Genomic DNA, 15,865 nt, shown 5'->3' on the forward strand with positions numbered 1-15,865 from the left:
TAATGGCTGGAATGGAGCGAATGAAATGGCATCAAACACCTGGAAACCATGTGTTTAATGTATGTGATACCATTCCACTCATTCCGCTCCAGCCATTACCACGAGCCTGTCCACCCCAATTAAGGTGCCACCAACCTCCTGTGATTAGCCGTTATCATGTGTGTGTTTATCTGTGTGTTGTTTGTATGTGCAGCATCTGTCTGTGTGTGTACATAAATATACAGAGAGGTACATGTTGTGTGCATAGCCGTGTACAATATATGTGATGTGTATATCTGTGTGCTGTATGTACAGTCTGTACTGTATGTATGTACACTACCGGTCAAAACTTTTAGAACTCCTACTCATTCAAGGGTTTTTCTGTATTTTTACTATTTTATACATTGTAGAATAATAGTGAAGACATCAAAACTATGAAATAACACATATGGAATCATGTAGTAACCAAAAAAGTGTCAAATAGCCACCCTTTGCCTTGAAGACAACTTTGCACACTCTTGAAATTATCTCAATCAGCTTCATGAGGTAGTCACCTGGAAAGTGTGCCTTGTTAAAAGATAATTTGTGGAATCTCTTTCCTTCTTAATGCATTTGAGCCAATTAGTTGTGTTGTGACAGATGATAGCCCTATTTGGTAAAAGACCAAGTCCATATTATGGCAAGAACAGCTCAAATAAGCTCTTATAAAATGGGTCAAAATCATGTATAGTAACCCTAGGTGTAAAATAGTAAATAATGGCTATTTCTCAGAAAATTTTAAACTGTCAAGAGGAGTGAAACAAGGTTGTCCACTATCAACAGAACAAATAATGAGAATAGAAAGGTTCAGAACTTTTGTAAAACATCACAGTACGGTTGAAATATATATGGCAAATAGAAATCCTATATGGATGGTGTTAAGAGATAGATGGGAGGTATTGAATGGAGTTGAAGGATGGGACTAATAACAAATAACAACAAATAATAACAAGATAACTAATAATGTAAGCATACTGTGTCCATGATAAGTATATAGGTTGTATGTTGGGAGCTTTTGGGAAAGAGCACAGTTAGAAAGATATGGCATATAGAAGCAAACCGGATGGACATCATGAAAATGATCGGAGAGGTTGAGAGTAGAAGAAGTTCAGGAGCAAAAACAAAAAACCCCAAATAAAATATAATTATTGTAAAATTGACTGTGTCCATAAGGTGTAGATAGTAAGTATAGGCTGGAAGTAGAGGCCTGGGCATTGTTGTTCACTAATTTACCCCAAGTAGGGAAAGGATGGCGGGGTTGAAAAGTAATAAAGGGGAGTATATATATAAAAAACATGGGGGATTGGAAGTGATGCAGACAATTACATTGATAGAAGTTACTATCTATCTGCAATATTAAGCTGATCTACCCCCCCCCCCCCCCCCCCCCAAAAAAAAAAAAAAAAAGAACAGCTCATATAACCAAAGAGAAACGACAGTCCATCATTACTTTAAGACTTGAAGGGCAATAACTTTGAAAGTTTCTTCAAGTGCAGTCGCAAAAACCATCAAACGCTCTGATGAAACTGGCTTTCATGAGGACCGCCACAGGAATGGAAGACGCAGAGTTACCTCTGCTGCAGAAGATACGTTCATTAGAGTTAACCGGCCTCAGAAATTGCAGCCCAAATAAATGCTTTACAGAGTTTAAGTAACAGACACATCTCAACATCAACTGTTCAGAGGGGACTGTGTGAATCAGGCCTTCATGGTTGAATTGCTGCAAAGAAACCACTACTAAAGGACAACAATGAGAAGAACAGACTTGCTTGGGCCAAGAAACACGAAATTTGTCCTTTAGTCTGGAGTCCAAATTTGAGATTTTTGGTTCCAACCGCTGTGTCTTTGTGAGACGCGGTGTGGGTGAACGGATGATCTCCACATGTGTATTTCCCACCGTAAAGCATGGAGGAGGAGGTGTTATGGTGTGGGGGTGCTTTGCTGGTGACACTGTCTATAATTTATTTAGAATTCAAGGCACACTTAACCAGCATGGCTACCACAGCATTCTGCAGTGATACGCCATCCCATCTGGTTTGGGCTTAGTGGGACTATCATTTGTTTTTCAACAGGACAATGACCCAACACACCTCCAGGCTGTGTAAGGGCTATTTTACCAAGAAGGAGAGTGATGGAGTGCTGCATCAGATGACCTGGCCTCCACACTCCCCCGACCTCAACCAAATTGTGATGGTTTGGGATGAGTCGGACCGCAGAGTGAAGGAAAAGCAGCCAACAAATGCTCAGCATATGTGGGAACTCCTTCAAAACTGTTGGAAAAGCATTCCAGGTGAAGCTGGTTGAGATAATTCCAAGAGTGTGCAAAGCTGTCATCAAGGCAAAGGGTGGCTATTTGAAGTATCTCAAATATTAAATATATTTTGATTTGTTTAACACTTTTTTGGTTACTACATGATTTCATAAGTGTTATTTCATAGTTTTGATGTCTTCACTATTATTCTACAATGTAGAAAATAGTAAAAATAAAGAAAATGAGTAGTATGTTCTAAAACTTTTGACCGGTAGTGTATATGTGCTGTGTCCTACCTTGACCACAGTGACCAGTCCCTCGTTGGTGGTGGGGTCAGTCGGGATGGAGAAGCGTCCAGTGGGGTCTCCAGCGGTGATCCTGTACACAGTCCTCCACGCTGCAGTATGGGGCTGGTCCTTATCTGTTACTGTCAGGTTAGCTACGATCACATTCACACGGTTCTCATGCACCTCTCCATAGAACTACAGAGGGAGGGGGAGGGGGGAGAGTGATGAGGGAGTGAGAGATGAAAAATCCTGCTCAATAATATGATAAATAAACTTTGGTAATGTTTTTTGTTGAAAGATTATTTCTTTGGTGTTCTTTGATGTGTGTGAGAAAGAAAGTGTGTGTGTGTGTGTGTGTGTGTGTGTGTGTGTATTTATTTGTACTGTGTCTTTGTGTCTGTGTGTCTGTCTGTCTGTCTGTCTGTGTGTGACTTACTGTGTCAGCGGTGAACTCTGGGGGGTTATCATTGACGTCACTGATCCTGATGATAGCTGTTGCTGTGTTAGACAGGCCGTAGGTGGGGTTCCCCTCCATGTCAGTAGCCTGGATGATCAGCGTGTACTGAGGAACTTTCTGGAAGGAGGAAAACAAGAGGGGACAGGTTCAGATTACAGAGAATAACCTAGACAGTCAGTATGTAAACACAAACTCATACAGTGTAAAATAAATGCTGTTGTTTTTACAGTAACTTACCTGTAAACATAATGTACTGTTAAACCAAAGATAACTTTTTTTTCTTACAGTATCTTACAGGAGGGTGCCAGTAAATTACGGTAGAAACAACAGGATCTTTTTTGTTATGGTGTACACATTGATACACATCACACACACACACACACACACGCGCACACACACAAACACCCACCCACCTCTCTGTCGAGGCCTGCTGCTACGGTGATGATGCCTCCTGTCTTGTTGTTGATGGTGAACATGTTGGAAGAGGGACTCTCAGGGTTCTGAGATATAATCTTGTATCGGAGCATCCCATTGGCTGTTTTAGGGTCGTCCTTGTCCACTGATGTCACTGTCATCACAAAGGACCCTGGGAACGCAAACCAAGCAGTCAATAAAAAATTGACTGTATGTGTGCGTGAGTGTGTGTTTTTTATTTTACCTTTATTTAACTAGGCAAGTCAGTTAAGTTAAGTTATTTACAATGACGGCCTACACCGGCCAAACCCGGACAACGCTGGGCCAATTGTGCGGCGCCCTATGGGACTCCCAATCACGGCCGGTTGTGATACAGCCTGGAATCGAACCAGGGGGTCTGTAGTGACGCCTCAAGCACTGAGATGCAGTGCCTTAGACCGGTGCGCCACTCAGGTGTGTGTGTGTGTTTTTACCTGGTTTGGAGCCCTCTGGTACTGATCCGTTGTAGATGGTGTGTGTAAACTCTGGTCTATTGTCGTTCATGTCTATGACATTGATGACGATGTCTATGGGGTTCTCTATCTGGTTCCCATTCAGGTCCACAGCATGGGCTCGCAGCTAGAGGGACAGATAGAGGATCAGGGTTAGGACACGGTTAGGGAATGACATGGCATGGGCTCACAGCTACACAGACAGAGACAAACTCAGGGTTAGGGAAAAGCTGTTGTGAGGACTCCAATTCTATAACTCATGACTTTGCCTCTTCTGTTGTTTTCTCTCTCACATGGATCAGAAAGGATTATGTATGTGTAAGCAATATGGCAATATCTCCACATAGACCTTGGATAGGCTAGGTATAGTTTTCAGCATAAAGTAGGGTGTTCACCCATAAAATGATTATTTAATTCAATGTTTCTGAAAACATGTTCATTCAATAGAGAATTGCATCAGAGAAACAATAGTCCAAACCCTTTGTTTCTACCATATACAGTGCCTTCGGAAAGTATTCAGACCCCTTTACTTTTTCCACATTTTGTTACGTTACAGCCTTATTCTAAAATTGATTAAATCGTTTTTTCCCCTCATCAATCTACACACAATACCCCATAATGACAAAGCAAAAATAGGTATTTTGACATTTTCAGTATTCAGACCCTTTACTCAGTACTTTGTTGAAGCACCTTTGGCAGCGATTACAGCATCGGGTCTTCTTGGGTATGACGCTACAAGCTTGGCACACCTGTATTTGTGGAGTTTCTCCCATTCTTCTCTGCAGATCCTCTCAAGCCCTGTCAGGTTTGATGGGGAGCGTTGCTGCACAGCTATTTTCAGGTATCACCAGAGATGTTCGATCGGGTTCAAGTCCAGGCTCTGGCTGGGCCACTCAAGGACATTCATTGACTTGTCCCGAAGCCACTCCTGCGTTGTCTTGGCTGTGTGCTTAGGGTCATTGTCCTGTTGGAAGGTGAACCTTCGCCCCAGTCTGAGGTCCTGAGCACTCTGGAGCAGGTTTTTATCAAGGATCTCTCTGTACTTTGCACCGTTCATCTTTGCCTCGATCCTGACTAGTCTCCCAGTCCCTGCTGCTGAAAGACACAGCATGATGCTACCACCACCATGCTTCACCGTAGGGATGGTGCCAGGTCACCTCCCTGACCGTAGGGATGGTGCCTTGGTCACCTCCCTGACCAAGGCCCTTCTCCCCCGATTGCTCAGGAAGAGTCTTGGTGGTTCCAAACTTCTTCCATTTAAGAATGATGAAGGCCACTGTGTTCTTGGGGACCTTCAATGCTGCAGAAATGTTTTGGTACCCTTCCCCAGATCTGTGCCTCGACACAATCCTATCTCGGAGCTCTACGGAGAATTCCTCGACCTCATGGCTTGGTTTTTGCTCTGACATGCACTGTGGGACCTTATATAGACAGGTGTGTGCCTTTTCAAATCATGTCCAATCAATTGAATTTACCACAGGTGGACTCCAATCAAGTTGTAGAAACATCAAGGATGATCAATGGAAACAGGATGCACCTGAGTTCAATTTCGAGTTTAGTAGGAAATGGTCTGAATACTTATGTAAATAAGGCATTTCTGTTTATAATTTTTTATACATTTGCTAAAATGTATAAAAAACTGTTTTCGCTTTGTCATTATGGGGTATTGCGTGTAGATTGCTGAGGATTTGTATTTATTTAATCCATTTTAGAATAAGGCTGTAACGTAACAAAATGTGGAAAATGTCAAGGGGTCTGAATACTTTCTGAAGGCACTGTATAGTTAAAAAGTTAGATGACGATTTACTCCGAGAATTTAGCATAATTAGAGTGAATAGAATGTAATTATGGCCATGGTGAAAAAGTGGTCGCTACTCAATATAACTCTGTCACAGCGCCGTTCTGCCCATGGAGCAAACTTCAAACGTCAACTTAGAAGCTAGTTAGTGGCTGCAGGTTCATGTGTGATAAAAGTGGCTTTTTCTAAATGAAATCCACAGAATACAAAACAAAATTGATGTCACGGATTCTGCCGAGGCTGCTCCTCCTCCTTGCTCGGGCAGGCTTCGGCGTTCGTCGTCCCCGGAGTACTAGCTGCTGCCGTTCGATGTTATCGGTGTTTGTTTAGTTTTGTCTGTATTGTTTACACCTGTTCGTCATTATGTTAATTGTTTCCCTTATAATTACCCCTGTCTCTCATCTGTACTTTGTGTGTGATTGTTTTCCCCTTCACGGTTGTCTATTTTGTGAACGGGTTATTTCCTCCCTGCGTGGAGTTATTTTCTGTGTCCTTTTGGATCCTTTTCGTATTAAAAGTACGTATCCGAGAGTTCTGTGTCCTGCGCCTGACTTCGTTTACCGCATCTCACAGACAGTCGTGACAATTGAGCCAAATATATATATATATATATATATATATATATATATATATATATATATATATATATATTAATTAACATAGCTAACTGACTCAATTTCAATATCTATCCTAAAAATCTGTTCCAGTTTTCATTGTGAATTTCTGAGTCATCCCCTTTAAATTACCATAGAAACGACCCTCTCAATATTGATTGACCGGGGTTAGAGGAATAGAAAGCCACGGATCTGGAGATGAAAATTACGAGGTATCAAGTTGATTTTGATTGGTCCAAAGTGTGGAAACGCCTCCTAATGTTATCACCTCCAACGCCAAAATATGGAAGAGATGCAACCAAGAGCTGCACGGTCTAAAGTAGCAATGGTCACAACAAACTAACGTTCTTATTTACTCAATACTGTTAAGTACAAGAATATTAAGGTTGTAATATTGTAGAGAACAATCTAATAATTAATTGTATGTGATTCATAATGACATAGGCTAAAGAAAACTAGGTTTAGACATAAATGTAGGAGCACCCTCTTGAATTTACCCATATTTCACTACATTCTAGAGCGGTGAGTGAACGCCCTACATATTGCTTACACTTCAGAGCTCAAGCCTCCAAGGGCAGAGAGAGAGGAAGGGTGTGAGGTATTGGGATTGGAACGGGGCCATTGACTGAGGTTAGTGTACACTTGGCCTCTCAAGGGTGGATCTAAAGACCCTTAAGTGTTTCTCTCCTAGGGCCTCTCAACTACTGCTCTCTAACAGAGAGCAATACATGGAAAAAGCAGATTACCCTCCCCAGTACCTGTCTCCAAAACAGCCATGGCAGAGAGGTAGAGAGGCCTACCGCTAGGCAGGGAGGAGTAGCTGCCATAACATACTGCTGTTACAGTACCCTCACCCTGTGCCCTGTCTCATAGCTGCTATACTGTCTGTGCTGCTCTTTATACCGAGTCTCCAGTACTGCCACCGCAACAGCTCATGAATATATTCATGACAGAGCTTCAGTGACTCTGACAACTACATCACACTGTATGAATATTCATGAGGGAGCCCCACCCTTCATGCAAATGTCCTGCCTGCAGATCAGAGCTAGAGTTGCTTGAGTGTGTCTCAGTGTGTGTGCATGTGTGCCTGTTTGTGTACTGCAGATAAAAGGTAACATTCTCAGACTGAAGTTTCCTGTCCAACTACCTCAGTGTGACGTTTTACATACACCAGCAATTGGCAGCAAATAATGTGGTCAGAGGGATTCTCTATATAGGATTCCCTCCTGATCCAGTGAATCTTCCAACCAGGATTTCTGAAAAACCTGGGAATTTTGGGAAAGTTACCAGAATTTTGCAACCCCAGTTACACACTTACATGGAAGTTGGAGATGTGTTCGCGGTCGAGGGGTTTGGTCACAGAGAGCTGACCAGAGATAGGGTTGATGATGAAGATCCCGGTCGGAGGCTGGTCAGCACCGGGTCCAGTCACACTGTACCGCAGGAGACGGTTCTTATCACGGTCCGACCGGATCTAGACCACAGGGGGAAAGAGAGAGCGAGTGGGAGAGCAAGAGGGAGGGAGGGAGAGATATTCCCACTTTAGATACAGTTACACAACCACACTTTTATTTAAAACATATTTAGCTCCACTCAACACCATACATAGGCTATACAGTACAGACAGGAAGCAGCAGATGCACCATAAACCTTAATGAAACACGTATAAATCACTAGAACCCTTCCATTAACCCCCTGTCTCTCCACAGATTCTAATATAAATATCATACCAGCAGATGGTGTCAGGCGGAAATAGTGAGCGCTACACACATACACTGTACATACACACAAAACATTATATTTACATTTTAGTAGACGCTCTTATCCAGAGCGACTTACAGTTAGTGAGTGCATACATTTTCATACTGGCCCCCCGTGGGAAACGAACCCACAACCCTGGCGTTGCAAGCGCCATGCTCTACCAACTGAGCTACATTAACACACAAACACACACTCTATGAAACCCTCTGCGCTAGTGGCCAAATGACAGACTTTGCGTGACAGTGTGTTTGTCTTCCCTTGATTAGCACCCCTGGGAAATGTGTGTGAAATGTGTCCTCTGAACCGTGTGTGTGTCCTACCCTGACTAGCTCCTCTGGGAACTGTCCTCGTGAGTTCTCGGGGACGTTGATGGGGGGGATGACCCAGTCCCTCTTTACCCGCCTCAGAGATCCATCACCCCTGACGACCACGCTGCGCCATGGAAACATGATCACAGTTGCATCACTGGAGTTCACCTGCAGAGAAAAACATGTTACACACCAACATACAGACAAAGACAAAAATATAGACACACAGACAGATTTCTCTGACAAACCCACACACATCAATAAGTTATTCCAGAAAACACCAGGAAGAAAAGAAACATACAAAAACAAAATATCTCTCTCTCTCACACACACGCACGCTCTGTTTATGTCATAGAATTAGCCATAGAATTAGGAATTAAAATACTTAGTTAATTACCCATGTAATTTAATAGGATCTCTCTTAGACATCACATCCTCTTTCTATATCCCTCCATCTCCACCCCTCCAACTATACCCCTCCATCTCTATCCCTCCATCTCCACCCCTCCATCTCTACCCCTCCATCTCTACCCCTCCATCTATACCCCTAAACTATACCCCTCCAACTATACCCCTCCATCTCCACCCCTCCATCTATACCCCTCCATCTCAACACCTCCATCTATATCCCTCCATCTCTACCCCTCCATCTCTACCCCTAAACTATACCCCTCCAACTATACCCCTCCATCTCTACCCCTCCATCTCTACCCCTCCATCTCTACCCCTAAACTATACCCCTCCAAATATACCCCTCCATCTCTACCCCTCCACCTCTACCCCTCCATCTATACCCCTCCATCTCTACCCCTCCATCTATACCCCTCCATCTCCACCCCTCCATCTATACCCCTCCACCTCTACCCCTCCATCTCTACCCCTAAACTATACCCCTCCAACTATACCCCTCCAACTATACCCCTCCATCTCTACCCCTCCATCTATATCCCTCCATCTATACCCCTCCATCTCTACCCCTCCAACTATACCCCTCCATCTCTACCCCTCCATCTCTACCCCTAAACTATACCCCTCCAACTATACCCCTCCATCTCTACCCCTCCATCTATATCCCTCCATCTATACCCCTCCATCTCTACCCCTCCATCTCTACCCCTAAACTATACCCCTCCAACTATACCCCTCCATCTCCACCCCTCCATCTATACCCCTCCACCTCTACCCCTCCACCTCTACCCCTCCATCTCTACCCCTCCACCTCTACCCCTCCACCTCTACCCCTCCACCTCTACCCCTCCATCTATATCCCTCCATCTCTACCCCTCCACCTCTACCCCTCCATCTATATCCCTCCATCTATATCCCTCCATCTATATCCCTCCATCTATACCCCTCCATCTATATCCCTCCATCTCTATCCCTCCATCTATACCCCTCCAACTATATCCCTCCATCTATATCCCTCCATCTATATCCCTCCATCTATATCCCTCCATCTATACCCCTCCATCTATATCCCTCCATCTATATCCCTCCATCTATACCCCTCCATCTATATCCCTCCATCTCTATCCCTCCATCTATACCCCTCCAACTATATCCCTCCATCTATATCCCTCCATCTATATCCCTCCATCTATATCCCTCCATCTATATCCCTCCATCTCTATCCCTCCATCTATATCCCTCCATCTCTATCCCTCTATCTCTATCCCTCCAGCTCTATCCCTCCAGCTCATCCCTTCTCTATTTTTCTCTTTCTCTATACATCTATCCTTATCCTTCTCTCTCTCCTGCTTCCTTCCCCCAAATCTCACTCCATCTTTTCTCTCCCTCTCACCAAACCCTCCCTCCCTCCCTTCTCTCAGAGTATTCTGCTCCATCAGTCTGTTAAGAGAGCTAGCTGACTAATAGCTGCCTAACACTCCACTGGTTACATTTCATAGCTTTTATTCACAGGTTTCATATTGGTGTTGTTTTTAACAGCTTTTTCCTTTCTCACACTGTTTTCACTGCTCCCACAGAAGGCTGAGAGACTGTAATGGACACAGTAAGTATATTGCACTGCACTATTTCTGGGAACATTTTTACTGGGAGATGTGAACAGGTCGCTGTAGTGGCTCTTTAATGTCTCCCCTTATAGAGACGACCTACTTATTTCTCTAATTTACACACAGGAGGCAGCAGCATCAGATGCTATGTGTGCGTCCCAAATGGCAATGTATTCCCTATATAGTGCACTACTTTTGACCAGGGCACTCATAGGGTGTAGTGCACTATATAGGGAATAGGGTGCCATTTAGGATGGCTGTACTGTAGCGAGAGCTGTCTTGTTTCTGTGGTTATCAGCACTTCACTAGCCATCAAAGGCTAACAGAGTGGGCTGTGAATTTTTATTTAGTAAATGTAACATTAGTGAATCCTTATAAATAAGTAAGAGTGGTCGGGAAACTTGGTTAATTGACTGATGGATAATGTAGCCTTATGATGAACTGCTCCTCTGACTTCCATCTCCACATTATAATTATTCATGTGTCTTTTCTCCATACCTAAACTCTTAGAAAAAAGGGTTCCAAAAGGATTCTTTGACTGTCCCTACCGGAGAACCCTTTTTGGTTCCAAGTAGAACCCTTTTGGGTTCCATGTAGAATCCTCTATGTGGAAAGGGTTCTACATGGAAACCAGAATGGTATACCTGGAACCAAAAGGGTCACCTTGAATAGATAAAAGCTTCTGCTAAATGACCAATTGTGATATTCTATTCTTTCCATACCTGTTTGTTGTGTTCTGTCGTGTCTCCCTGTCCGTCTGTCCGGAGCTGGAGGTGAACGCGTGTGTTCCACTCCTCCTTGGTTTCCTGATCCCTCGCTCGCACCACTAAGAAGGCTCTCTTCCTGTCCGCCAGACGGAGGGCGTGCCGGGCGTACACCATGCCATCTTCACCCAGCCTGAAGTCCACAGCGTCGCCCACCTCCAACAGAACCCTGTTGCCCAGGCCACAATCTGCAAACCTCACTGAAGGGAGAGAGAGAGAGAGGGGAGAGAGGGGTCAGCATGATATGAAAACATCTTAGAACAGGTCAATATACAGTACCAGTCAAAAGTTTGGACACACCTACTCATTCAAGGGTTTTTCTTTATTTTTAAAAACTATTTTCTACATTGTAGAATAGTAGTGAAGACATCAAAACTATGAAATAACACATATGGAATCATGAAGTAACCAAAAAAGGGTTAAACAAATCTAAATATATTTTATATTTGAGATTCTTCAAATAGCCAACCTTTGCCTTGATGACAGCTTTGCACACCCTTGCCATTCTCTCAACCAACTTTTTTGGTTACTACATGATTCCATATGTGTTATTTCATAATTTTGATGTCTTCAATATTATTCTACAATGAAGAAATAGTAAAAATAAAGAAAAACCCTGGAATGAGTAGGTGTGTCCAAACTTTTGACTGGTACTGTATACATATTTCATTCACTCAACCTCACTTTGGTCACTCCAAAGTCAAAGGGCTACACTACACTCTACCCAGGTCCTCTTCATATTTTACTGTAATCTCTATGTGACAATCCTTCACCTTATAACCTTATAAATAAAGGATTATAACATCAGTCGTCTGTCTATTAAACAGAGTGAATCACTTCTCATGTAGTGTTTAGTAGTGTTTGGGTCACTCAGTTATGACACAATTTTTTCTGTTATTTGAACAGACCGTCCACTCAGGCAGAAAGAGTCTGTCAGCAGGAAAATGTCAGCTCAAATAGCCAAACATTACTACATTACTCCCAACTCAGTGGGCAGGCATTGTAACTACTCTAGCTGCACAGAGAGAGGGAGAGGTAAGGAGAGAAAGAGAGGCAGAAAGAGAGAGACACAGAGAGAGAGACAGAGAGAGACAGAGAGAGAGACAGAAAAAGAAAGACAGAGAGAGACCATCACCTACAGAGAGATTAACCTAGAGAAGAGTCCCCTAACAGGCTGGTCCTGGGGCTCTGTTCACAAACACAAACAGACCCCACCGAGCCCCAGGACAGCAAAAGCAACACAATTAGACCCAACCAAATCATGAGAAAATAGAATTACTTGACACATTGGAAAGAATGAAACAAAAAAAAGCGCAAACTGGAATGCTTCTTGGCCCTAAACAGAGTACACAGTGGCAGAATACCTGAACACTGTGACTGACCCAAAATTGAGGAAAGCTTTGACAATGTACAGACTCAGTGACAGGCTATGTGCACACTGCCCACAAAATGAGGTGGAAACTGAGCTGCACTTCCTAACCTCCTGCCAAATGTATGACCATATTAGAGACACATACAGTGCATTCAGAAATTATTCAGACCCCTTCACCTCTTCCACATTGTTACGTTACAGCCTTATTATAAAATGGATTTTTTTTAAAAATCCCTCATCAATCTATACCCTACAATGACAAAGCGAAGGCAGGTTTTTAGAAACTTTTGCAAAAATAACAAAAATAAAAACAGAAATACCATATTTACATAAGTATTCAGACCCTTTTCTATGACACTCAAAATTGAGCTCAGGTGCATCCTGTTTCCATTGATCATCCTTAAGATGTTTCTACAATAATAGCGGACGATATTGACACTCCTATTGGCCATATTTTCTATTTAAGCCTACTAGAATGGGTGTGCCCCCAGGCTTGGAGGAAAGCAAAAGTCATTCCGCCACCTAAGAATAGTAAAGCCCCCTTTACTGGCTCAAACAGCCGACCAATTAGCCTGTTACCAACACTTAGAAAACGATTGGAAAAAATTGTGTTTGACCAGATACAATGCTATTTTACTGTAAACAAATTAACACACTTTCAGCATGCTTATAGAAAAGGACATTCAACAAGCACAGCACTTACACAAATAACTGATGATTGGCTGAGAGAAACTGATGATTAAAATATTGTGGGGGCTGTTTTGTTAGACTTTAGTGTGGCTTTTGACATTATCGATCATAGTCTGCTGCTGGAAAAGTAGTGCACTATATAGTGTTATGGCTTTACACCCCCTGCTATAATGTGGATAAAGAGTTACTTGTCTAACAACACAGAGGGTGTTCTTTAATGGAAGCCTCAAACAAAATCCAGGTAGAATCAGTAATTCCCCAGGGAATCTTTACTAACGACATCAGCTTTACTAACACTATACACGTCAGCTACAACAGCAACTGAAATAACTGCAACACTTAAAGAGTTGCAGTTAGTTTTGGAATGGGTGGCAAGGAATAAGTTAGTCCTGAATATTTCCAAAACTAAAAGCATTGTATTTGGGTCAAATCATTCACTAAACCCTAAACCTCAACTACATCTCGTAATGAATAATGTGGAAATTGAGCAAGTTGAGGTGACTAAACTGCTTGGAGTAATCCTGGATTGTAGACTGTCATGGTCAAAGCATATTGATACAACAGTTGCTAAGATGGGGAGAAGTATGTCCATAATTAAGCGCTGCTCTACCTTCTTAACAACACTATCAACAAGGCAGGTCCTACAGGCCCTAGTTTTGTCGCACCTTGACTACTGTTCAGCAATGTGGTCAGGTGCCACAAAGAGGGACTTGGGAAAATTGCATTTGGCTCAGAACAGGGCAGCACGGCTGGCCCTTAAAAGCTCACGGAGAGCTAACATTGATGACATGCATGTCAGTCTCTCCTGGCTCAGAGTGGAAGAGAGATTGACTTCATCACTGCTTGTTTTTGTGAGAGGTGTCGACGAGCTGAATGTACCGAGCGGTCTGTTTGGAATACTGGCACACAGCTCGGACACCCATGCATACCCCACAAGACATGCCACCAGAGGTCTCTTCACAGCCCCAAGTCCAGAACGGACTATGGGAGGCGCACAGTACTACATAGAGCCATGACTACATGGAACTCTATTCCACATCAGGTAACTGACGCAAGCAGTAGAATCAGATTTTAAAAAACAGGTAAAAATACACCTTGTGGAACAGCGGGGACTGTGAAGAGACACACACACAGGTACATATAGACACTCACTCTACCCACACGTACACATGTATGTTGTACTGTAAATATGTGATAGTGAAGTAGTGGCCTGAGGGAACACACTACATGTATTGGGTAAAGTGTTATGAAATATAATGTCATGTAATATTTTAAATTGTATATATTTTTTTATTATTTTATTGTATTTATTTCACCCTTATTTAACCAGGTAAGCCAGTTGAGAACAAGTTCTCATTTACAACTGAGACCTGGCCAAGATAAAGCAAAGCAGTGCGATAAAAACAACAACACAGAGTTACATATGGGGTAAAACAAAACATAAAGTCAAAAAATACAACAGAAAATATATATACAGTGTGTGCAAATGTAGCAAGTTATGGAGGTAAGGCAATAAATAGGCCATAGTGCAAAATAATAACAATTAGTATTAACACTGGAATGATAGATGTGCATGAGATGATGTGCAAATAGAGATACTGGGGTGCAAATGAGAAAAATAAATAACAATATGGGGATGAGGTAGTTGGGTGGGCTAATTTAAGATGGGCTGTGTATAACTGCCTTAATATTGCAGGACCCCAGGAAGAGTAGCTGCTGCCTTGGCAGCAGCTAATGGGCATCCTTAACAAATACAAATACAAATACAACTTGATTGGAGTCCACCTGTGGTAAATTCAATTGATTGGACATGATTTGGAAAGGCACACACCTGTCTATATAAGGTCCCACAGTTGAGAGTGCATGTCAGAGCAAAAACCAAGCCATGAGGTCGAAGGAATTGTCCATAGAGCTCCGAGACAGGATTGTGTCGATGCACAGATCTGGGGAAAGGTACCAAACAATTTCTGCAGCATTGAAGGTCCCCAAGAACACAGTGCCTCATAATTCTTAAATGGAAGAAGTTTGGAACCACCAAGACTCTTCCTAGAGCTGGCCGCCCGGCCAAACTGAGCAATCGGGGGAGAATGGCCTTGGTCAGGGAGTTGACCAAGAACCCGATGGTCACTCTGACAGAGCTCCAGAGTTCCTCTGTGGAGATGGGAGAACCTTCCAGAAGGACAACCATCACTCCACCAATCAGGCCTTTATGGTAGAGTGGCCAGACGGAAGCCACTCCTGAGTCAAAGGCACATGACAGCCCACTTGGAGTTTGCCAAAAGGCACCTAAAGGACTCTCAGACCATGAGAAACAAGATTCTCTAGTCTGATGAAACCAAGATTGAAATCTTTGGCCTGAATGCCAAGCGTCACGTCTGGAGGAAACCAGGCACCGCTCTTCACCTGGCCAATACCATCCTTACGGTGAAGCATGGTGGTGGCAGCATCATGCTGTGGGGATGTTTTCAGCGGCAGGGACTGAGAGACTAGTCAGGATCGAGGGAAAGATGAACGGAGCAAAGTACAAAGAGATCCTTGATGAAAACCTGCTCCAGAGCGCTCAGGACCTCAGACTGGGGTGAAGGTTCACCTTCCAACAGGACAACGACCCTAAGCACACAGCCAAGA

At 43.2% G+C, this 15,865-nt stretch overlaps 1 protein-coding gene across 1 annotated transcript in view; it reads right to left on the minus strand.

Moving 5' to 3' along the window:
• Positions 1 to 15,865, minus strand: part of cdh2 (cadherin 2, type 1, N-cadherin (neuronal)) — a gene marked incomplete at its 3' end in the record, with an annotated part of 77,288 nt that overhangs the window by 22,557 nt on the left and 38,866 nt on the right. Inside the window, exons 3-9 of the mRNA XM_084162940.1 lie at positions 11,134 to 11,375; positions 8,412 to 8,567; positions 7,649 to 7,804; positions 3,901 to 4,045; positions 3,427 to 3,599; positions 2,993 to 3,130; positions 2,566 to 2,751 (exon numbers count right to left, since the gene is read on the minus strand). Of these exons, the coding sequence (XP_084019066.1) occupies positions 2,566 to 2,751; positions 2,993 to 3,130; positions 3,427 to 3,599; positions 3,901 to 4,045; positions 7,649 to 7,804; positions 8,412 to 8,567; positions 11,134 to 11,375 (1,196 nt within the window). The remainder of the gene's footprint in view (positions 1 to 2,565; positions 2,752 to 2,992; positions 3,131 to 3,426; positions 3,600 to 3,900; positions 4,046 to 7,648; positions 7,805 to 8,411; positions 8,568 to 11,133; positions 11,376 to 15,865) is intronic.

The sequence above is a fragment of the Coregonus lavaretus genome (genome assembly GCF_964263955.1).
Source record: "Coregonus lavaretus genome assembly, chromosome: 6".
Taxonomy (NCBI): domain Eukaryota; kingdom Metazoa; phylum Chordata; class Actinopteri; order Salmoniformes; family Salmonidae; genus Coregonus; species Coregonus lavaretus.